This window comes from Hippopotamus amphibius, chromosome 12 (genome assembly GCF_030028045.1).
Source record: "Hippopotamus amphibius kiboko isolate mHipAmp2 chromosome 12, mHipAmp2.hap2, whole genome shotgun sequence".
Lineage (NCBI taxonomy): Eukaryota > Metazoa > Chordata > Mammalia > Artiodactyla > Hippopotamidae > Hippopotamus > Hippopotamus amphibius.
This window is the reverse complement of record NC_080197.1, coordinates 99,233,769-99,256,533: the sequence shown is the minus strand read 5'-3', so window position 1 is coordinate 99,256,533 and position 22,765 is coordinate 99,233,769. Positions and strand designations below refer to the sequence as shown.

The 22,765-nt window shown below is 49.8% G+C and overlaps 2 protein-coding genes across 4 annotated transcripts; both read left to right on the top strand.

Moving 5' to 3' along the window:
• LOC130832899 (retinol dehydrogenase 16-like) lies at window positions 1-7,640 on the top strand. 3 transcript variants are annotated; one of them, XR_009048395.1, is made up of 4 exons: window positions 1-313; window positions 2,373-2,521; window positions 5,816-5,978; window positions 7,533-7,640. XR_009048395.1 is itself a non-coding variant. In XM_057701936.1 (3 exons), exons 1-3 carry the CDS (start codon window positions 1-3, stop codon window positions 5,888-5,890), a joined length of 537 nt encoding a protein of 178 aa, XP_057557919.1. In that variant the 3' UTR covers window positions 5,891-5,987. The 3 variants fall into 3 exon arrangements, 2 of the variants coding, with proteins under 2 accessions (XP_057557919.1, XP_057557918.1); XM_057701936.1 differs by lacking the exon at window positions 7,533-7,640 and having other exon boundaries at window positions 5,816-5,987; XM_057701935.1 differs by lacking the exon at window positions 7,533-7,640 and having other exon boundaries at window positions 2,373-2,631; window positions 5,220-5,972.
• Window positions 7,641-7,744: 104 nt separating this feature from the next.
• SDR9C7 (short chain dehydrogenase/reductase family 9C member 7) lies at window positions 7,745-20,897 on the top strand. The gene is made up of 4 exons (XM_057701934.1): window positions 7,745-8,183; window positions 11,247-11,505; window positions 12,123-12,286; window positions 19,976-20,897. The coding sequence occupies exons 1-4, from the start codon at window positions 7,883-7,885 to the stop codon at window positions 20,191-20,193; spliced, it is 942 nt and encodes a 313-aa protein (XP_057557917.1). The 5' UTR covers window positions 7,745-7,882; the 3' UTR covers window positions 20,194-20,897.
• Window positions 20,898-22,765: the final 1,868 nt, after the last annotated feature.

The window sequence follows — 22,765 nt, the reverse complement described above, 5'->3', positions numbered from 1 at the left end:
ATGTGGCTGTCCCTGGCGGTCGTTGCGGGCCTGTACTACCTCCTGCGCTGGTACCGGGAGAGGCAGGTGGTGAGCCACCTGCGGGACAAGTTCGTCTTCATCACGGGCTGTGACTCGGGCTTCGGGAACCTGCTGGCCAGGCAGCTGGACCTGCGAGGCTTGAGGGTGCTGGCTGCATGTCTGACGGAGCAGGGCGCCGAGCAGCTGAGGAACCAGACGTCCGACAGGCTGGAGACGGTGATCCTGGACGTCACCAAGACGGAGAGCATCGCTGCGGCCGCCGAGTGGGTGAAGGAGCGTGTGGGGGACAGAGGTACCACCCAGATGTCTTTTGTGTTTGTTTATGTCCTCTCTGTCTGTGATGGGGAGACCCCTTGTCAGCTGCCTGGGGAGATTCCCAAGGTGTTTCCCAGGACGTGACGTCCTCCCTGCGTTCCTCACCTCACCCAGCGTACCAGCGAGCCTCTGCCATCCCACACCCCCGCCTGCTGCCCTTGAGGCTCTGCGGTTTGGGGGAGACTTTTCCCTGATGAGAATGTGTCCTTGCAGACTTCCTGCCTGGTGTCCCCTCCTGTCTCAGCCGGAGGTCTGGGTCTCTTGATGCTGAGTGACTGTGGTGATGAGGGCGCGCTTTCTGGAGGAGGGGTAGAGATGGGGGCTGTGTCTGGAAGGCGTCCTGGGTGGCTGGGGGCAGCGCTGGAGCTGAGCTGTGTTCTCAGCCCTTGATCCTGTGTTTGCTGGTGACCCGTAGTTGTCGTACTTGGGTTTACTTGTCTCCCACTTTGAGATGACGGCACTGAGCTCTCAGGACTAGTCTAAGGAAGGTCAGGAAACTACTATGGAGTCCCTTTCTCTGTTTTATTTTTTATTTTTCTCTGTGTGTGTGTTTTTACTACAGTTCTGCCTGTGTTTTATCAGTGAAGGAAAGAACTTTAACTTTTTTTAATCTAAATATAGATGTAAACATGATCCTTGTGGAAAATGGGAAAAGTACATGGATAAAAACCAGTGTCAGCCCAAATCACACCACCTGCAGATAAGTACTGATAACATCGTGACATACATGGTATTACATTTTGCATGTAGTTTGTATCCTAATTTTCCACTGAGAAGAGTTGCAGTTTTACACATCACAAAAATTTCTTCAAAAACATAACATATAATGATTGAGAATATGCTGTCCTTTAGAATAGCCTTACTTAGTAAGCAGCACCTCGTGGCATGGATATAATTGTTTCCCACCTTTTGTTTATTGCAGTCAACATAAACGGTGTCTTCGTAAACTTCTTTCTACCCAATGCCCTACCCTGTAACCATGTATATTAATTGGGTCGAATGTGGTGGGAGAATATGCCTTCCTACAAGGGCAGGCTTGGTACTGATCGGGGGCGGGGTCAACTCTGTGTATTGGTAATTTCAACACGGTGAACGCAGCTCCCCTGACCCTGCTCTTCCCGCTTGAGTTTGCTAGTTGCTAAGTCTTTAAGTTCTTGGTATGTGTCTTTGAGTCTTGCAGAGAGGTTTCCAGGAAGCTGGGTGACCGTTGAACCAGGGAGCATGGGGCCAGAGTGGCCTCCTGTGTGGGTTGGAAGAGAGGATAGATTTTTCTGGGGCAGAGGTTTGAATGCTGTGCTGGGGAAGGCAGTAAAGAGGCAGCTCTGCCTCCCCTTGAAAGCGTAACCCTTGGAATCCCCCAGATTCCTGCAGGAACATTGCTCAGTATGGATGCGGGTGTTGCAAGGTCAGGCCCTGGAGGTCAATACCAGGCCTGTCAACATGTTCCCCAAAACCTGGGATTTCAGGCCTGTTTTACCCAGCCAATCTGCACCCAGCGAGTACTCATCTCTTCTGTTTTTGTCTTCTACCCGTTGTCTCTTTTCTTCCTCTCTTCCCCTCCCTTCCTCACTGTCCCTCTCTGTTGCCCTCTCTTTCCGTCGTACTAGCTGTTGAGCCCTCAATCCTGCAGCTGCCAGAAAGTCTGAAAATGTAGGTGAATATTTATAAATGTCTGCAAAGACATCAGGGACTGTGAAACCCCAATACTTCACCCTCCAGGTTGCAGACGATGGACGCACTAGATTTCCTCCACCTCAGTGCCTGCCTTCATCAAATCTGGGTGTCTGCCCCTGGTCACCAGGCAGCGGGCTGGGCCGTGAAGACTGAGTCAGGAGGGAGGCGCCCCTTCTGTCCTCCACGCGCTGACAGGGTCTGGTCTCCCCAGGCCTGTGGGCCGCATGTCGGTCTCTGTTCCACCCGCTCCCCGTGCAGCCTGTCTCCTAGAGTCCTCCCTGGTGGAAGGTGATTTGGGAGCGCGGCTGGGTCCTCCACGTGGGTCCAGCACAGTGTTGCCCTCTTGCCCTCACTGTTCCCAGGACTCTGGGGTCTGTTGAATAACGCCGGCATTTGCACACCCATGGCTCCCAATGAGTGGCTGCACATAGAGGACTTCGAGAGGATGCTAGACGTGAACGTGTTGGGGGTGATCGAGGTGACCCTGAGTCTGCTGCCCCTAGAGCGGAAGGTGAGGGGCCGTCTGGTCAATGTCTCCAGTGTCATTGGCAGGTTGAGTCTCTTGAGTGGGGGCTGCTGCATGTCCAAGTACAGCGTGGAGGTCTTCTCGGACTCCCTCAGGTAATGGCCTGGCACAGAGACACCCCCACCTTTGTCCTGTGTCTATGCATCTTGGGGGAGAATTTTATAGGGGTTTCTTTTCTTCACAGACCGAGAGGTCCTTCCTTTCTGCCCCTCTCTCTGTGTAGGTCTTTTGCTGGGAAGCATCTTTCTAAGTTTTGGGTGTCAGGTTGGGCCCCAGGTCTACAGAGTTTGCTTCAACCTATCCCTGCCTTGGATGAGGGCCCACAGTCAGAAAGTATCTGAGGCAGAATAGGAACCTGGATTATTTGGCCTTGGAGGCCAGGTCCATAACCCCTGTGATATTCAGCTTCAGGGAGACCTTGAGTTTGGGGTAGAACATTTGACTCAAATCAACAGGTACTTCTTGGACACTTCTGTGAGTGCTCAATAAATGTGTCCCAGTTCAAGATTTAGTCCTTTGCCTAAAAAGTCTGCCTGAGAAAGGGACAGGAGATACAGAAATGCCATGGCCACCATTTTTGATGGTTGTGACCAAGTTAGCGGTGGTAGCCTTGGTAGTCAGCAGAATGAGGGGAGGGTCCGGGAGATAAGGGTCTGAGCTGAGGATTGAAGAACTGAACTTGGGGACCTGGTGACCTGGTAAAGTAGGGCAGGAAGGCTTTCTGGATGAGGGAATGGTGTCAGCCTAGGCCCAGGGTAAGTAACTGTTGACGGCCTATGCTATGGGGTCCACCAGGGGCAGGTGGGCATGGGTGGGCTTGTGGAGGGATGTGGGCCTGGCCAGGTGGGAGACTTACTTGCTGTTCACAATGGAACCCCCTGGAAGGGATTTAATCAGGGGAGCTAAAATAGTCAAATCAGCCTCTAGAGAACCCAGTGGCTACAGAGCAGAGGGTGGCTGTGCGTATTGGGATCTGGGACCGCAGGCAGGGAGATGCCCTTCAGAGGGCAGTTACAATAACTCAGGTGGCCAGATTGTTGGCTAGAGCAGGAGAGGGGAGGGAGGGGACTGAGGAGTATGGAGGAAGTAAAATGGGCAAACCCTGGGGACTGAATACATGTGAGGGGACTAGGAGGAGATAGCATATAAGCGGTGCCTTGCAGCAGAGGTCCCCAGTCCCCAGGATCTAATGCCTGATGATCTGAGGTGGAGCTGATGTAACAACAATAGAAATAAAGTGCACAATAAGTGTAATGCACTTGAAGCATCCTGAAACCATCCCCCTTGCCTCCTGGTCCTTGGAAAAATTGTCTTCCACGAAAACGGTCCCTAGTACCAAAAAGGTTGGGGACGGCTGCCTTGCAGCATAGTTGGTAGGATTTAGAGCTGATAAGCCCATATATGTAAACTCTTTCAGAAAAATAATCAAACTCTATACAGAAGCAATACCATCAGCATGTTTTCTCTCCCTGACCGCTACACTTCACAACTCCTCAAGCTTTCAAGCTGATTCCACCCCAATCAGTGTTGAGATTTTATTGTTTTTTGTTTGTTTCCTGAGGCTCTTAATGCCTTGTCCTTCTGCCTCTTGGCTTCAAGAAGGGAGCTCTTCTACTTTGGGGTAAAGGTGGCTATGATTCAGCCTGGTTACTTCAAGACCAGCATGAGCAACCTTGAGGTTTCTCTGGGGGCTTCCAGGGGGCATGGGATCAGGCCATCCCAGAGGTCAAGGAACTCTATGGGGAGACATCCCTGGCCTCAGGTGAGTGAGCTGTGGACCTTGGGGAGAGAAGCAAACCCTTGTCTGGAAGCCTGGGTCCATCACCAGCACCTCCTCCAGGCTCAGGTCCATCCTGCCGGCTGTGACTCACCCACACAGTGGGAAATGAGCTCCATCCGCAGGATCCGGTGTGGTCAACTGGTGACCTAAGGAAAGGACCCAGGCTGGTAAACCTGGGGACCACTGTCTCATCTGAACTCCTTGTTATTTTGTGAGAAAACTGAAGCCAGAGAGGATGGACACCTGTGGACTCATGGCAGCTGGTTTTCATATGCTTAGATTTCTAGTGTTTATAGAAAGATCCAGTTTATGTATCGGATATTCTCAGAAATAGAGCCAGAGGTTGCTTAGTGTGGAACAGTTGTTCTGGGGGTAAGAGTTTGAGCACTTCTTGCAGAATTTGAACAGATCAGTTTGGGGCATGGGTTTGTGGAGTGGGGCAGGGGGAGGGCAAGAATTCTTAGAAACTTTCTTCCCATATTAGAGCTGTGAATTGGAAAGGAGAACTGTGGAAGTATATAAGGAAACTCTCATCCTGAACAGACATCAAAATAACGGAAAATATTTTGAAAAAAATGAACGTTGAATCTCTGTCCTTGGTCATGAGCTGCATGGACACGCTCTGACTGCCTGCCACCCACCACCCAATACTCACTTGGCTGGGATGCTCATCTACTTCCCATGAGCTACATGCCCTTCTTCCTGATGGATGCCTTGGTCTGCTGGGGCTCCCCAAGGGCCAAGGCCCTGTGACGTCAAGATTGGGATGTAGGGGGGTCTAGTTGGGGTGCTGTGTGAGGGATGATGCTTCAAGGGGAGGGAAATAAGGTGGAGGGAGGGAGGGAGGGAGCACTCCAGTCTCCAAGGTCATGTAGCTCATCCTTCTCCTCATCTCTGCTCCAGGCTTCTCCTGAGGCTCTGGGGATATTAGGAAGAAAGGGCCAAGTTTTATGGCTGAGGAACAGGGATCCAATAGCACACATCTGTGTCCTGTTCCTGGAGCAGCCTCTCAAGGCTCTGAGCCTCATGGCCTTCTGCCACCCTGAGGAATCTGCACTGTTTGGACCGTGTGAGCAGCTGGCAGGGGGCTCGGTCCCACCAGCTTCACCTCTGATCACCTCCTCGGGATGTGCCTTGGTTTCCCCATCCCACAGGATGGAAATGGCCTGGAGGAGGCAAAGGGTCATCTCTCTACTGAAAATACCTGTGGGCAGGGCTTGGGGATGCACAGGGCAAGCACCAGCCTGACCCATCAGCCTCACGTGCCAACTGAAGGAAGGCCAGCCATCAGAGTGAGCAGCATTCTTGGTCCTGGGAGAAGAGCCCTCTGTGTGGTCCTGCAGCCTGCCCGTCCCCCATTCCATGGCCTGCGTTTTTCTGATGCTGGGAGTTCAAGTCCAGGGAAGTGCTGCCTGGGCCAGCGGCCAGCAGGCAGGCCCCTGCGATGGTGAGTCAGGCCCAGGCCTGTCTTGGGGCAGTTCCAAGTCATTCTTTTTCAGGCCTGGAGACAAACCCCTGGATCTCACCAACTGGGACCGTCTCAAGAACTGGGACACTCCTGGGCCTGCTCCTGAGTGACATTGCCTGACTTCTCCTAGCCAAGACTTCCTGTTCATTCACCAACGAGGCAGACAGAGTTCTGAGATGCCTCCTAGATCCATCGTAGGTGGTGCTGTGCCTGGGGGCAGGGTGGGGGGGGTATGAAGACATGAGGTTTGCCTCCATCTCCCACCTCCCACCTCCATACCCTACTGGCTTTGGGTCTGCTCCCCAGGGTTGGGTCCCTTAACTGACACCCCTCCCAATTCCCACCACCCTTGGTATAGAATGGCCAGACGCTCTTGAGATTTCCCAAGGTGACACCTGCTTTATCTGATTCTGGAGCTGACTAACCTTGCTAGACAGCGTAGAACATAGACATACATCCTTGTCCCCTCACTCTAGAGAACCTCGTGGCCCATTTCTGTGTCAGACCCTCTAGACAGGGGAGGTGTAGGCAGCTGGGCCCCAGGCTCGTGCTGAGGAATGGTGACCCTACAGGTTTATCCAGAGAGCCACCACAGGCTCCAGCATCATTCTGTCCCCATATTTTATGCAATCCTGGGCGTGACCTCTCACTACTCACGCCTCTGTCTCGTTTCCTTGCTTCCTTATGTTTACTGGCTTCCCTTCTACCTTTCTGTGCGTTCTTTTCCCCATTGCCGGGAATCTCTCCCTTCCCTCCAAGTCCTGACCCTGAGAGATTTCCAACTCCCCGATCCCAGTCCTCTGCTCTTCCCATATGTCATCCCCTCTTAGAGCCAAGGACTTGGCCCCAGGCCCTTCCCACAGCTGCCCAGGGAACTCATGAGCCGTTCTCATCAACTGACTGGACCGCAGTCTCAGTGATGCTCCTATCAGAACTCTCTGTTCTCCTGCCTTCTCTCCCTAGGCCCAAAGTGTCTCCTCCTAACTTTTCTTGCCACTTTTTCTTATTCTACCTGTTATCAGCCTCATACCCTAGCATCATTTTGACTCCTGGCCTCCCTTCCCTCTGTGCTTTCCATTAGCCACTGTGTCAGTTGACTTTACAATCCCTTCCTTCCACTGACATCACCCCCTCTTCAGGCTCCTCAGCTCAGCCTAGCATGTGCCTGGTCCTGGGGACAGAAGAAAAATGCTCACTGGGGGCCCTGCGCTGGGGAGCTGATGTGTCCTCAGTTCCTGACTCCCTCCCTCTGCCTGGTTGCTGAGTGACGGGGGTGCTGGGCCTGCTTGGTGTGCAGCGGGGACTCCTCGTTGGTGATCTGAGCATCACGTTCCAAGGACCCAGGCCCTGAGTCCCTCAGGGGTTTCTGCTTTCTGGGAGTTGGGGCCTCACGTAACCAGGTTCCCTGAAGAAGGGCCTGCTGCCTCTGAGCTCAGGACAGCGGAGGTGCACCTACGCTGGGCAGACCCTTACTTCTCATCACCTCACATAGCGGAGACTCCCCTGAGGGCAGAGAATTCCAACGAGCAGATCGCCTGCAATTCATTTCTCTTGGGGTCCTCTTGGGGCACAAAACCAATTTTGTTTATTTTGCGTTAATGAATTTGTCTTAATTTTTACACCAAACATGTCAAATTTCTTGACGTGCCTGCCTTCATAACACATGGTTTTGACCCCTGGGCTGGAGGTGGGGCATTTCCAGGAGGGTCCTCTGGGCTGAGTCCTCATCTCTCCTTCCCTCTGCTCAGACCAGCCAGGTGAGCCACCTCTCAGCACCAACATCACCACTGTGATTTTCCCACCCTTGGCACCTTCACCCATCAGGGCTGGGGGAGAGAGAGAGGGAGCCACCAGGGCTGTCTGAAGTGACAAAGCTTCAGGTTGGACTTGAATTTCTTGCATCGAGGCTAATTGCCGTGGTATTGCATCCACCTGCACAAATTAGAGTGGCTCACCCAGGGGCTGTACATCTGTCGCCGGCAGAAGAAGGGAGGAGAGCTCTTCCCAGCAGGATCCTTCAGGCTGGGGCTCAGAGGGCCAGCCTCTCCTGCTATCTCCTGAGTCCGATTCTTCCTGGCTATCACCTCTCCCCTCTGTTATGGCGGCTATCACGGACCTTTCTTTTATGTACCGCTGGTTCAAGAACTGCAATCTGGTCCGCAACCTCTCGGACAAGTACGTCTTCATCACAGGCTGTGACTCGGGCTTCGGGAACCTCCTGGCCAGGCAGCTGGTTGATCGGGGCATGCGGGTGCTGGCTGCTTGCTTCACTGAGGAAGGGGCTCAGAAGCTTCAGCAGGATACCTCCTCCCGGCTGCAGACCACGCTGTTGGATGTCACCAAGACCGAGAGCATCAAAGCAGCAGCCCAGTGGGTGAGGGACCAAGTGGGCGAGCAAGGTGGGATGAATTGCATTCTTGTCATTCTCAGTTTATCCTTCTTTTCCTCTCTCCCACAGGCATCTGACAGTCACAGGGACCTGTTGTTCAGATGGGGTGGGAGAGCTGACGTAGAGAAAGGGGCCGGAGCTGTAGCTCAGTGGGATTTGAACTGTTGCATGGTGTGGACTGTCCACATGGACGGGTGATTTCCCAAGGAAGTTTTCTCTCCCAGAAACTCAGAGGGATGGCAGGGTTTGGGAGAGATTGCACTAGAAGATCAGGGAGGGAACATATGTTCTGTGTGCCCAAACATTTAAAGATGGAGTTGCCTCACTGGGACTTCAGTGGTCATAACCATCAGCTCCTATAGAAATGTCAGCACATTCCTTGCTGGAATCAGGCTAAGGGGAGGAGAATGGGAACATGAGGTTTGACTCCCTGAGTGGGAGCATTTGTTCTCTTTGACTGTGTCAGGCTGGACGGCAGGGTGGGGAGCAAGATCTGTCCTCTTCCTCACATCATGATGGATACTGGGTTAACTTGAGAGTAAGTGCCTACGTCAGGGTGGCTGCTCTTATTGGGAAAGGAGGCTGTGGGCTACGGATGGAGTAGGACTGCATGGGGACCCACCCAGGGAGCTTCCCACGTGCAGGATGTGGGTGTAGGAATGGGAGGAACAGGGTGACTCAGTTGTAGAAGCAACAGCCTGGGGAAAGTCCTGACTCCTGCGGAAACTAATCTGGGGTCTGTGTACACAAGTCAGGGCAGGAGAGCTCTGGGGTCCGGGAGGGGCAGACAGTAACTCCTGCTTCATTTTCCTCCTTGGCATTTACCACTAGCCAATATTCAATATTGTCCCTTATTTTCCCTATTTATTGTCTATTTCTCCTGCTGGAATAAAGCTTCTGGGGGGGTGTTTTTTACTTTTATTTACTATATAGCCTTAGTACTTAGAACAGTGTTTAGCATCTCATAAGGTGCTCGATAAATATTTGTCGAATGAACTAACTAATGAATAATTCAGCAACAGTGAGTTTCTTTCTTCAACAGGCTGCCTCCGCCCAGCGCCCTACATTCAGCTTTGAGCCACTTGTGTTAATGGCTCGCTGGGTATACTAGCTTCTTATTGCTGCTGTAATAAATGCACACAAACTTAGTGGCTTAAAAGAGCACAGATTTACTATCTGAGAGTTCTGGAAGTCAGAAGTCCAAAATGGGTCTCACCAGGCTAAAATCAAAGTGTTAACAGAGCACTAGGGAAGACTGCTTTTCATTGCCTTTTCCAGCTTCTAGAGGCCTCCTGCCTCCTTTGGCTCACGACCCTCTCCATCTTCAAGGGCAGCGAGGCTGGGCCGAGTCCCTTTCTTGCTGCCATCTCTCTAGTTCCCTGTCTCCCGGCTCCCTCTTCCGCTTCAAAGGGGCTTCGTGATTATATTGGCTAATCCAAGATAATTTCCCCATTTTAAGGTCAGTTGAGCAATTTCAATTTCATCTGCTACCATAATTCCTCTTTCCCAGGTTCCAGGGATTAGTATGAGGACAGCTCTGGGAGACCACTGGGCAACATCTTTGGTCTAAGAAGCACCGGGAAATGGGAGGAAGGGGTCCTTGCATGCTTTCTTGTTGCCCCTGAGTCTCTGGACATGACAAGTTGGCACGGCCCTAAAGCTGTTCACACTGTTTCAAAAGTTCTCTAGCCCTCTTTGCAGGAAAAAAAAAAAATTAACGTTGTTTTGGTTTGCCAACAAGCAGAGCGATTTACCAGGGGTGATCAGAGGTCGCAGTGAGTGCGTGTCCCTTCTCCACAGGCACAGACACCACTGGGATTTTACAGTCTTTGAGTCTCGGGAGCTCATTTCCTCCTCCGTAAGACCAGAGAGTCTCCTCTAGCTGGGAAGGTTCTGAGTCCTGCCAGCCAGTTGGTTCCCTGGGGTCTCTACTTGGAGGAAGGAAGGAAGATAGGGTGGGGACACAGCCTGTGTGGGGACCCCAGGCCTAGAGGAAGGGGTGAACCATGATTGGTGTTTACATCCAGACCTGCCCGTGTGTGTGTGGGATAGTATCTTGAGGCTATAGAGGCCAAGGTTGGGTAGTGAGATAAGGGGAGGCGAAGGGAAAGAACCCCAAGCCCCTCCCCCAAGTGGAATTTTACTTGGAAGCTCAATATGTAAGACAAATGACAATTGAGGTTCTCCTGCACCTCTCTTCCTTACCAGGTTCTGGGGTTCAGTCTGAAAGCTCTCAGGATTGCAAACCACAGGCTGGAAACAACTGTCCTAATCCAGTCGACAATGAACCTGAGGCCCAGGGAAAGGAAGTGACTTGTCCAAGGCTGGAGGTAGAACCAGGACTAGAACTTGAGGCTCTTCAAGCCGGGCCCCTGCAGAGCTGAGTGACAATAACTCGTGATATTTTACTCCATTTATACCAACTCAATTTAAATATCTCAAAGAAAGCCCTTTTCACATTTTCCCAAAATTATTTTATTTAAATGTTTTATGTATTAGTTTGTAAATTTTATTTATTTCTTCTCTGGTTTGTGAGCTCATTGAGGGATAAGACCATGTTTCATTCATTTTGTGTCTCTAGCACCTTCCTCTGTAACTGACAGATGCCTGAAATGAATGAATGTGTGAATGGATGAACAAATGAACGAAGCAAGTTTGGTAACGTGTGCTGTGGAGTTGGTTTCTTACACTCAGGTGAACAGAGGGAGAAGCATGATAGGGGAAGGAACTGAAACATTAATTCATTGGTATGAAAATGAGACCTCTTTCCCAGAGCTAATATCTTAGATGCGATGAGCTAAAGCCTGGACTGTCGCTGGTCAGGGATCCAGCTGGCTGGCAGACTGTGTGAATCAGGAAAACTGCCCCTTCAGGGAAAACCCATTCGTCAAAGGCACATGTTCCCTTGGGCTGTCTAGCTCCCCGCCCCACAGCCCGGCCTGGCTGTCCTGTGCCCTGTGAACATGCTCAACCACCCTCAGCAGCCCTGAGCGGCGGGGTAGTGGACCCTGGGGCATTTCCAGGGAGGCTGCTGATTTCCGTCTGCTTCTCTCTCCCTCCGTCTCGCCCCCAGGCCTCTGGGCCCTGGTGAACAACGCTGGTGTGGGCCTGCCCAGTGGTCCCAGTGAATGGCTGACCAAGGAGGACTTCGTGAAGGTGATCAACGTGAACCTGGTGGGAGTGATCGAAGTGACCCTCCATATGCTGCCCATGGTCAAGAAAGCCCGGGGCAGGGTCGTCAACATGTCCAGCTCTGGTGGCCGTGTGGCTATTATTGGTGGCGGCTACTGTATCTCCAAGTTTGGCGTCGAGGCCTTCTCTGACAGCCTGAGGTGACTGGGCCCAGGTGCCAAATCATTCAGGGTGGGAGGTCTGGGGGTTTCACCTCAGGAAGAGAGGGCTGGGTGGGGGCACCCTGTGGGCTGGGGAGCTCTGGAGGGAAGATGTTAGAACAGTAGCAGGAGGAAGGCTAGCCCTCCAGGGGTCTTCCCCAGGGACCCAGAGAAGCTGGATAAGAAGAGCTGGGGTGGTGATAAGATGCCTTCCCTTGATCTGCTTGGGCCTGTGCTAGTAGGAGGGAGGGTCCCCCAAACAGACAGAGACGCCTGGGGGTGACCCTCTGAGAAGGATGTAAGCCTTGCATAGACCCCTTCACCCCTTGGCCACTTGGGTGTTGGGGGAGGGGCTGAGTGGGAGGGACCGGGCGGGAGCAAGGCTTTGGTCTTGAGTCCTCCTGGCTGGGCTGGCCTAATGTGAACTGTCCAGAGACAGGCTTGGGAAAGGGCTTATTTGCACGAAAGCAGTGCTGGGCCTGGTGCAGGGGCGAGGGGCGCACCTCCAGATTCCTGATCTCCAAGGGGAGATCAGCTCCTCTAGAGATGTCAGAAGTGACTTTCATGATCCCTTGTCATCGTGGAGTCCCATACTGAGGCCAGCTCTTCTTTCCCAGGCGTGAGCTCCACTACTTCGGGGTGAAAGTCAGCATCATTGAGCCGGGGAACTACCGGACATCCATTCTGGGCACGGAGAGCACGGAGAAGCGCATGCTCGAGCTGTGGGAGCGGCTGCCTCAGGAGACCCGCGAGAGCTATGGAGAGGAGTACTTCCGTATCTGTGAGCTCCCCAGGAGGGAAAAGGGTCTGGGAGAGGGCTGGAGAGGTCCTAGGGGTCACCGACCCGCTTTCATTTTACAGATGATAGGATGCAGGCTCAGTGGGGTTATGAGCCCAAGGCCACACAGCTGGTGGCAGAGCTGGGATTTGAGAACTGCTGGGAGTGGCAGACCCATAGCCGCGGGGAGATGGGGGTGTTAGGAGAGATGCTGCCCAGCCACCCCCTGGCACCTGCCTAACCTCCAGACATCCGTATGCAGGTGCATCAGGTGACAATGCACTGACACGAGGATAGAGACGTGATTAAGAGCACAGCAACTTGAGCCAGACTGCCTGGGTTTGAATCGCGGCTCTACCACTTTCGGGCTAGGAGACTTTGGGAATGTTACCTAGTCGCCTTAAACCTCAGTTCTCTCATCTATAAAATGGAGTTAATGATCGTGCCTACCTGACAGGGCTGCTGTGAGGATTAATATCGGTGAAGGATCTCGCATTCTCTAAGTGCTTGTCAAGTCACTAAAGAGGAAAGGCACGTGAATATATAAAAGGAAGGGGCTCTAGGAGCTCTCTTTCTCCCTGAGCTAAGGGTCTCCTGTGACTCTCAGCTCTTTCTGGAAAGTAGAGAATGGACGTCACAGCCGTTTACTGTAGTGTCCCGAACTCACAGTTTGGGGAATTCTCCCAGTTTGAGGGGTGCATGGAGCCCCCGCCACTGGGCAACAAGAGGAGGGCTGGCCTGCAGGTGCAGCAGAGGAGGGATTGGCTAACAGACCTGGTGGAGCACCTCGTGGTAGGAGAGAGAGGCCCACTGTGAGGACCAGAAGGCCTCACGTTCGCTTGGAGCATCTAACCCCAAAGCTGAGCCAGTTGGTTTCAGGAGAGGATCATCCACAAGACTTCCTACTTTTCTCCATTTCTCTGGCTGCACGTGCCTGGAGGGGGAACAGCCCCTCAGAGCCACCCCGGAGCTGCTCTTGTGTGGGACAGAAGGGTGGGGCTGGCATGTTGCTGGTTCAGGAAGTTCCCTTGGGCCAGAGTGAAGCGGCCTGGCTCTCAGCCCCATCCTGCTGCCTTTGGGCCTCAGTGGTCTGGTTATACATTTCCCTAACCCAGATTTTTTCCCCCTCTCTTTTACTTGACTTCCATGAATATCCCTGAGAGGCACTTTCCTTAAGCTCTTAGACTCTGAAACTGGGCTGCCTGGGTATAAATTTCAGCTTTTCTGCTTGTCTTGGGCCAGTTACTCAGTTTTCTCATCTGTAATGGTTATAAAAATTAAGTGAGTTAATATATAAAAAGTGCTTAGAATATTATCTGCTTCCTGGTAGGAACAATTTGATTTAAAAGTTTGCTGTTTTTATCCTCCCTTAGAGCACGGCCTCCTTTTCTCTATTACACTGATACCTGCAATCTGTAAGTTCTATGTTGCAAAGAGATATTCTTCGCTAGTAATCACCCAAAATCCAAAATGGTGAATTTTAAAAATATACCCAGAAACTCTGGATGGGCTAAATGTAATCTCTCAATCAAATTAAGGGCAGGTATCTAACTGTCCGGGGTGGGGGGCAGTTATTTTAGTGACATGCTCTCCCGGACCTTATACATCAACAGAGTAAAAAGCCAAGAAACCGTAACTTAAAAACCATAACAGCCATTTATTCATTTAATGCCCATTTTATGGAGAGCCTATCATATGGCAGGCACTGGGTAGGGCTGGGGGTGAGAGTGGACAAAGCAGCGGGGCATGCAGCTGGCCGTCTGTAGCATAAGGCCCAGTGGAGGAGGTAGATCTTAATAACAACACACCCATTTAGTGACAAATGTGGATAATTACCATGGAGAGAAACACAGGGCCACGAAAAAAGAGTAGGGTTGGGAGTGGGGGCCCAGTGTAGATTATGGTGTAGGGAGGGCTTCTCTGAGTTGACTTTGGGGAAGAATAAGTTAGGCATTGTTGGAACGTGGAAAGCAGGGATAGGCAAGAAAGTTTTTTCAGGAAGGCCCTAAGGCAGGAAACTCTTTAGAAGAACTTTAAAGATACCAGAGGGTGGGAAGCAGTGTAGGGGAGCAGAGGGGACCCAGGATAAATTAGAGCATCAAAGCACACTGAGGATTAAGGATGGGATCTGATTTGTGATTAGAAAAGACTGCTGTGGTTGCTGCAGTATTGCAGGCTAGACGTGTTGGGTGGTTTGGGCTAGAGAGAAGTGGAGGAGATGGAAAGAAGTTGATAGATGCCTGGTATATATTAGACCTCCTGGTACTGGGAGGGAGAGGAAACTATCCAGGAGGAGTGCTAGGTTTAGTTCAAGAAACCTGATGGCTGGAGGCATCATTCATTCGCTGATTTAGGGAAGAGTCAGGGAGAAGCATTTGGAGAAGTATTCCTTGGGGAAAGTAATCTTTCAGTTCTGGAGATATTAGAATTCTGTGAGGAGAAAAAACAAAGTCTTGAGGACCAGTTAGGGCTTTCTCAGTTACAAGTGACAGAAAATCCAATCCAAATCATTTACGCAAAAAAGGAATTTCTTGGTGCTTATTACTAGAAAGTTTAAGGATAGGGGCTTCAGGCACAGCCTGACCCAGTCCACAAATGATGTCGTTAGGACCTGCTTTCACCCTGTTTCTTTTTTCTTTCAGTACTTATAGATTTATTCGGGCCTATGAGAGGTCTTAAAGTTATCAGGAATTGTAATAAATATGTGACCAGAGAGCTGGATGTTTCAAATGCTAAAGACATCGATAGAATTAGAGCTAATACACCAGCTGTGTTCATCCGCGTGACTGCCGTTTGTCTTGTGCTCACTCTGTTGACACTTGCCATTTACTGTCCAGCCATGGTAAAGCCTTCACTAGCTGAGGAAAGCTGTTTTCATTTCGCATGACCTTATTTCTGGGCTCTGCTTCTTTTGCACTGGCTTTAGTCTCACCTCCCTCCCCTCCCCCGGTTGGGGGAGGGGGGGTTATCTGGCTGCAGCATCTCCTCATCTCCTCCCAAGATAGTCCTTTCCAGCAGCTCCCCCAAATGGTCTAAGATTTACTCGGACTTGGTGGGCCAATGATGGCAGGAACAGAGGGCATTGCAGGATGTACTCAACCCTGAGCCCATCACTGTGCCCAGGAAGATCTGATCAGCTCAGGCTGGATCATGTGCTCTACGAGACCAAAGGACTCAGAAGGGAAGAGGCATGGATTCCCAGAGAGAAATCTGTAGCTGTTGCTCTAAACAAGGGGAATAGCTGTTTGGGGGTAGAGGGAGGATAATGTAAATCCTCTGTAAGATTCCCCTAAAACTCTTACTTAGCAAAGAATGGGCCAAATTATTTGTGGCCTCTGTGAGGCTGGGGTGAAACACAGATTCAGCTAGTGTCTGGAAACCTCACAAAGGCATTTTCTAAGTAGCTCAATGTAGGCAGAAGCTGTAGAATCTTCAGTGAGGTCCATAAAAGAATGTGTGGAAAGGCAAACTTCCTCTGAAAACCACTGTTGGAAAGCTGATGTTCTTTTGAAGAAAAATAAGGGTTGGGTTATAAAATACTATACACTGATCCATTTGTAGTGCACGCCATGATTTCAGAGGAAATTTTCAGGCAGGCATTTGACTACTTTTAGGTAAAAAATTTTCTGAGTGATCATACTCTAATTTTCACTTCAGTTTTACTGGTATTTACTGGGATACACAGATGAGACAGAATCTCTAGGAATCTAGAAAGGGAGATCTGAAACCAAGTACAACACCACACGAATTGTGCAACCGTGGACATGCATATAAAACAAAGCAGGGCTTCCCTGGTGGTGCAGTGGTTAAGAACCCACCTGCCAATGCAGGGGACACGGGTTTGAACCCTACTCTGGGAAGATCCCATATGCCACAGAGCAACTAAGCTCCCATGCCACAACTACTGAGCCTGAGCTCTAGAGCCCTTGAACCACAACTACTGAGCCCATGTGCCACAAATACTGAAGCCCATGCACCTAGATCCCGTGCTCTGCAACAAGAAAAGCCACCACAATGAGAAGCCCGTGCATCACAACGAAGAGTAGCCCCCACTCACCACAGCTAGAGAAAGTCCTTGTGCAGCAACGAAGACCCAGTGCAGCAAAAAATACAAATAAATAAATAATAAAAATAAAATCTTAACAAAAAAAATTAACTACTACAGTAGTTAAGTATTAATATTGTAAAAAATAAAAAAATAAAGGACAAGGACTTAATTCTGCTGTCACAGAATCCTTCACAGAGGTGACCATTGGTATCCCAGTGAGTTGTTTTTTTTTTTTAATTTATTTATTTTATTTATTTATTGGCTGTGTTGGGTCTTCGTTGCTGCACACGGGCTTTCTCTAGTTGCTGCGAGCGGGGGCTACTCTTCATTGTGGTGTGCAGGCTCCTCATTGTAGTGGCTTCTCTTGTTGTGGAGCACGGGTCCTAGGCACATGGGCTTCAATAGTTGCGGCACATGGGCTCAGTAGTTGTGGTTCACGCTGTGGTTCATGTGCTCTAGAGCACAGGCTCAATAGTCGTGGTGCATGGGCTTAGTTGCTCCGTGGCATGTGGGATCTTCCCAGGGCAGGGCTCGAACCCGTGTCCCCTGCATTGGCAGGCGGATTCTTTACCCCTGCGCCACCTAGGACGTCCTCCCAGTGAGTTCTGAAGAATAAATAGGAGTTCACCAAAAGGGAAAAAGGTGGCAAATGTTTCACAGAGGGAAGAGCGCGAGCCGTGTGCTTCTGAAGGTGGTGTGGGTTCAAGGTACAGATTATGGCAGTCCCTCTAACCAGGCTACACAACTCTCTAAACTTCAGTTTCTCCATGATAAAGTGTAATAATTCCTCTCCCGTGGGTTGTTAGGAGGATTAAACAAGAATGTAAAGGACTCAGCTCAGCCATACATAAGGGCTCAACAAATCTTAGCCATCACGGTCGTGACTAGTCTGGCCTGAGTGTAAAGCGTAAAGGGGTGGGGGGCGGAGATGCCGCTGGGAGACATTTACAGGTCAGATAGTAGGAGGCTTTCGTGGCCCACTAAGAAGTGTGGCTCTCACCCTGAAGGCATTTGGGGAGCCTTTTATTAAGTGGCTCTGAAATGACCTGATCAGATGTGTGTGCTACGGGAAGGATGAGGGCAGAGACATGAGGCCAGCTGGGAGGCCACTGCAGAAACCCAGTGAAGGACTGACAAAGGCGTGAAGTGAAAGGCCTTGGTCATTATGGGAAGTATGTATGTATATGGGGTAGTGTTTGGGAGGAGAGTAGGTGCTGTGGAGACAGACTGAAGAAATATGTAGGAGTGGCCACGAACTCCAGCAAGTTACTGTGGCCAAACAGGTCCCCGGCTTGTGAATCTGGGAACAGGCCGGGTATCTGGGAGCAATTTTTAGCTGTGCCCAAAACAGAATCATGTTGGACATGGCTGGTTAATAGCAACCTAACAGAGCCACATTCCTGAAGAAGCAGCACACAGAGTCGCTGGGACAGGCCTGTGGGCAGGATGCAGTGCTCTGGTCAGCATGCTTGGTTAGTGTGCTTCAGAGCAACGCAGCCACCTGCCACGTTCCTTTCCTTATCTCAACCCTGCTGGGGAAGCCACCAAAAATTCCGCTTTTAGTCCCCTTTCTTCCTAGGGAGGGACTAGGACTATTAGGTCCATACGAAGTGCCAAAGCCTAGTCTCTGCTACTTGTTAGACTTTATTTTGCTTAATTCTCACAATAGCACACACGTTTCCTGGATGTCCAGATGCAAAGCCCAAGTTCTTCCCTGTCTGTCCAGGAGACTGACAGGGGCTCAAGGGTATCCCCCTCTCCCTCTCGGTCTAGCTGGGTGCCCAGCACAGAGCAGGAGCATAGTAAGTATTTGAGAGAGCAAGGAAAGAATGTGCCTCAGACTATTTCCAGGTCTCAGGTAGCTTCTTCCCCGCCACTGCCCGTGCAGGTCCTCCCATCTTTCAGAGCCTGGTTCCAAAGCCATCGCATCCCATCAGCCTGCCTCACCCTCATCAGCCCACACAGCCTTCCCTGCCTCTGAGGGAGACACAGCCCTGAGCGTCTTGAATGAATCCTTTGTCACTCACCTCTCCGCCTGGAACGTGCTGGTGGTGGACTCTGCGTGTCAGACCCAAGGACGGACCACAGAGTGTCAGATTCCTAAGACATTATGGCTCTATAGACAGTCCGGCTTTTAAGTCAGCGTGGCTCTTTTTGGGACCCCCAGAAATGTAGTTTGCCTCTTTTCACTGCAGTAGTTTTCTTTCTAGGAAACAGAAAGAGAGTTCCTCGGAGTCGGGGCAGGGGTGACGTATACCTGAATGAGACTGTCCTGCCCTCATCAACCTCCCAGCAGTGTCTCTGCCTTCTTGGACCATCCCCAAAGTCAGGCCAACTTTTTCTCCCTCTTTTATTTATTTATTTATTTATTTATTTGTTTATTTATTTATTTATTTATTTATTTATTTATTTTTTCTCCCTCTTTGTTTTCAAGTTCTAATCCCTTATCACAAAGTCTGCCTCTCAGGCGCCACGTCCTCCTGAGCTCTTAGGATGCTCAGTGAAGTATGAGTCCCGCTGAGCTGCCCCTGTCCCGGAGTCCTGGAGTGAGGGTGCAGGTCAGGGCCCCACAAGCATAGCGTGTGGCTTGTCTCCTGTCTGCGCTGTGAGCTCTGGCACACGTGGACCCACCTCCACACCTGTGTGTGCCATGCTAATGGAAAAGCCCCTTCCCTTTGTGAGAGCCTTACAAGGTACCTGTCTGTGCCTTACCTCATCGGAGCCCCATGATGACTTATGACCAAAGCAAAGGCAGTGTTGCTGTTTTTTACCAACACCTTTTTTCTGCATGCTTTTGTAGAAAATTTGGAAACTTTAGGACGTACAGAGGAGAACAAACCCTCCAGTGATGAGGAATCTCACCAGACAGACTATATTTTTCCTTATCTCCTTCCAATTTTTCTGGGCACTTATATCCACCCATTTTCTATCCTCTTCTCCACCGTCTACCCTGCTATTATTCATCTTTATTATTCTCTAGGGCAGGTGTTATTATCCCCACGTTACAGACGGTGATAGTTTAAGCTCAAGGTCACACAACTAATAAGTGGCAGAACTGGGCACACTTCTCATTGCTAGTTAAATGCAATAGTAGGAATTCAATTCACGATGATTGAATTCGGGAAGAGAAATAAGATTATTTATAGGGTGTTAGTTTAAGAGCTTGTGAGATCTGCCTGAAATGTTAGATCAGTAGTCTGATGAGAAGGGAGCTTGGATGGAATTCAGAAGACATGATTTTTTTTTTAATATTTATTTATTGGCCGCATTGGGTCTTCGTTGCTGTGTGCGGGCTTTCTCTAGGTGTGGTTAGCAGGGGCTTCTCTTCATTGTGGTGTGCGGGCTTCTCATTGTGGTGGCTTCTCTTGTTGAGGAGCAAGGGCTCTAGGTGCTCAGGCTTCAGTAGTTGTGGCATGTGGGCTCAGTAGTTGTGGGCTCTAGAGTGCAGGCTCAGGAGTTGTGGTGCACGGGCTTAGTTGCTCCACGGCATGTGGGATCTTCCCAGACCAGGGCTCAAACCCATGTCCCCTGCATTGGCAGGCGGATTCTTAACCACTGCACCACCAGGGAAGCCCAGAAGAAATGATCTTTAATGAAGAATGATAGAGCCTTTGGTTTTTCCCCGCTCTTGTACCCTCAAACAGATACTGACAAGTTAAAGAACATGATGCAGTTGGCAGAGCCAAGGATCAGAGAAGTCACCAACAGCATGGAGCATGCCATTGTTTCCCGGAGGCCCCGCATCCGCTACAACCCTGGCCTGGACGCCAAACTCCTCTACCTCCCCTTGGCTAAGTTGCCCACCCCTGTGACAGATTTCATCCTAAGCCTCTACCTTCCAAGGCCAGCAGACAGTGTCTGAGCTGGGGAAGCCCAAGGGGTGGAGAGTGGCGTGGAGGGGGGGGTGGTGAGGGAAGGCACTGCAAGGTCACATGAGGGGGTATCAGATGTTCTGGGGGCACCTTGCTTGGCTGACACCCTACTTGCTGCTGGTGAATTTATGGGTAACTTCTAACAGAAGATGAGTGCCTCTTCCCACTCACTGGGACTGCACAGAAACCTGGGGTGGCCTTTGCAGGTTCAAGGACTTGCAGCCTGGCCCCAGGAACATCTGTCACTCAATCAGGATATGGTTTTTTCTTGACCTGGAGGAGTCTAGGAAAGGAAAGCTAGCTCCTGCTGAGTCATGAGCCTCCCGTAGTTATCACCACCACTGGGAAATTTTGTGGGATAATATAGCCCACAGGAGAACTCAACCGCTTTCCTCCTGTGTCTCTCAATATGCCTTCACCTCATTCACACAACCCATTATTTGAAGTTTGCAGTAGGACAGACAGGAAGTGCAAGATCATATCGTGCACAAGTTTATGATAGTATTTTCTGTCTCTTTTATGGATTTCTGTGGCCATAGGTGATTGGGACCCACATGAAATAACATTCATTTATTTAATCACCATTGATTAATTCTTCAGATATTTATTGAGTGCCTCCTACAGACCAGGCGCTGTGCAGCTGCTGGGAGAATACAAATGTGATTAAATCATGGTCTTGGTTTTTCACTCTTTATTTTGTGGGGTTTTTTGTTTTTGTTTTTTTAGCACAATATCTAGTAGCAGAGAGAGGACAGCGGTAGAAGAAACAGAAGTCAGAAAATCAAATTTTTGGAGCTCTGAGGAGCCCTAGAGGTTATCTAATTCAGTAGTTCCCCAACTTGGCTCTATATCACAATCACCTGCTTAATTAAAATACAGATTCCTGGGCCTTGGTGTTAGAAAATCTGATGCATTAGACTTGGGATGGGGCCCAGAAATCTGTAGTTGTGACAAGGACCTAGATGATTCTGATGCATCTGGGCACTTGGAAACTGCTGATCATTCCACAGGAGTAACTAATGCTCAGAGGAGGAAGTGACTTACGAGAGGCCCCCCAGTGTGGTAGCCTGGGCAGAGCTCAGGTGTTTACATTCCCAGACTAGGTTTTAGTTATAGGAGAATACATTTCTGAAATTAGTAACATTGTCAAATAAGTCATGAAACTAAATTATTATTTTTTAAAAAGCCTTAAACTTCTGAGCCAAATGAAGTTCTATTGAAAAGATGTTTGATCTTGAGGAATGATCGTGTGATAAGGGTCAAATGTGAATTTTTAAAATTAAAATGTCTTTAGGACTTCCTAGGTGGCACAGTGGTTAAGAATCCACCTGCCAATGCAGGGGACACGGGTTCGAGCCCTGCTCTGGGAAGATTCCACATGCCACGGAGCAATGAAGCCCGTGCGCCACAACTATTGAGCCTGCGCTCTACAGCCCATGAGCCACAACTATTGAGCCCGTGTGCCGCAACTATTGAAGCCCACGTGCCTAGAGCCCATGTTCCGCAATAAGAGAAGCCACTACAATGAGGAACCTGCACACCACAATGAAGCGTAGCCCCCACTTGCCGCAGCTAGAGAAAGCCCATGTGCAGCAACGAAGACCCAATACAGCCAATGAATAAATAAAGAAAATAAATTTATTTTAAAAAAAAGAAATCACTCCTTTAAAAAAATATCTTTAGTTTGTGTCTCTTCAACATCCAGTTGAACTTGAAAATAATTAAATGGAACTTAATTACATCTGCAGAAGACCCCCTTTCCAAATAAGGTATCATTCACAGATTCTAGGGATTCGGATGTGGACATATTTTTTGGAGGGTCACCATACAACTCACTAAATCTATTATTTGCATCACTTCTATTCCTGGCACCAGATTCTGTATCAGGTAGGATATATTGAGCAACAGGTAACAGAAAAGTCAACTCACATTGGTTTAAACAACAGAGAAAGCATTAGGGCAGGACCCCCTAGCTAAATGATACCTGCATCATCTTTCTACTTCTTTGCTCTGCCATCCACAGTTTAGTCTTTATCCTAAATCCAATTACCTTTATCGTTGTGGCATAACTGCCAGTGGCAATGGACGAAGAAAGAGCCTGTCTTTTTATGACACTAAAGGTAAGGAAGTTTCTTTCCCAGAGCCCTCACCAAGGGTTTCCTTGAGTCTCACTGACCCGAATGAGACCTGGATGGCTTAGGTTTGTCCATTTGAGAACCAGTCACTGACAAGGGGGTAAATGGCCACAAACTGTTTCAATTAATCAGGAGACAGAATGGGAATGTTGTGGAGTCAGTCACAGTGCCTATTGCCCTGGAAAATTCAAACCTCAGACTCCATGCTATTGAGAGGGTTAAATCTAGGTCAAAAATAAATTTGCTTTGTTGAAGACACAAAAACTTACTAGGGAGCGTAACCATACTACCTATAGCTAGGTAATATTTTGAGATACTAATTTACACATTTTCATTGCTCCTCGGTTTCTTATTTCCTCCTTCCCCATTCAAGTAGGGAGCCAATTTGGTACTTCTTTACCTAGGGTGAGATATTTAACGGAATAGA

Excerpts from the sequence above, each read along its gene's own strand:
- LOC130832899 (XM_057701935.1), top strand. The coding sequence starts at position 1 with ATGTGGCTGTCCCTGGCGGTCGTTGCGGGCCTGTACTACCTCCTGCGC. Across the intron at positions 314-2,372 it reads GGAGCGTGTGGGGGACAGAG|GACTCTGGGGTCTGTTGAAT; the intron begins GTACCACCCAGA and ends CACTGTTCCCAG. Across the intron at positions 2,632-5,219 it reads GTCTTCTCGGACTCCCTCAG|GCTTCTCCTGAGGCTCTGGG; the intron begins GTAATGGCCTGG and ends TCTCTGCTCCAG.
- SDR9C7 (XM_057701934.1), top strand. The coding sequence starts at position 7,883 with ATGGCGGCTATCACGGACCTTTCTTTTATGTACCGCTGGTTCAAGAAC. Across the intron at positions 8,184-11,246 it reads GGACCAAGTGGGCGAGCAAG|GCCTCTGGGCCCTGGTGAAC; the intron begins GTGGGATGAATT and ends TCTCGCCCCCAG. Across the intron at positions 11,506-12,122 it reads GCCTTCTCTGACAGCCTGAG|GCGTGAGCTCCACTACTTCG; the intron begins GTGACTGGGCCC and ends CTTCTTTCCCAG.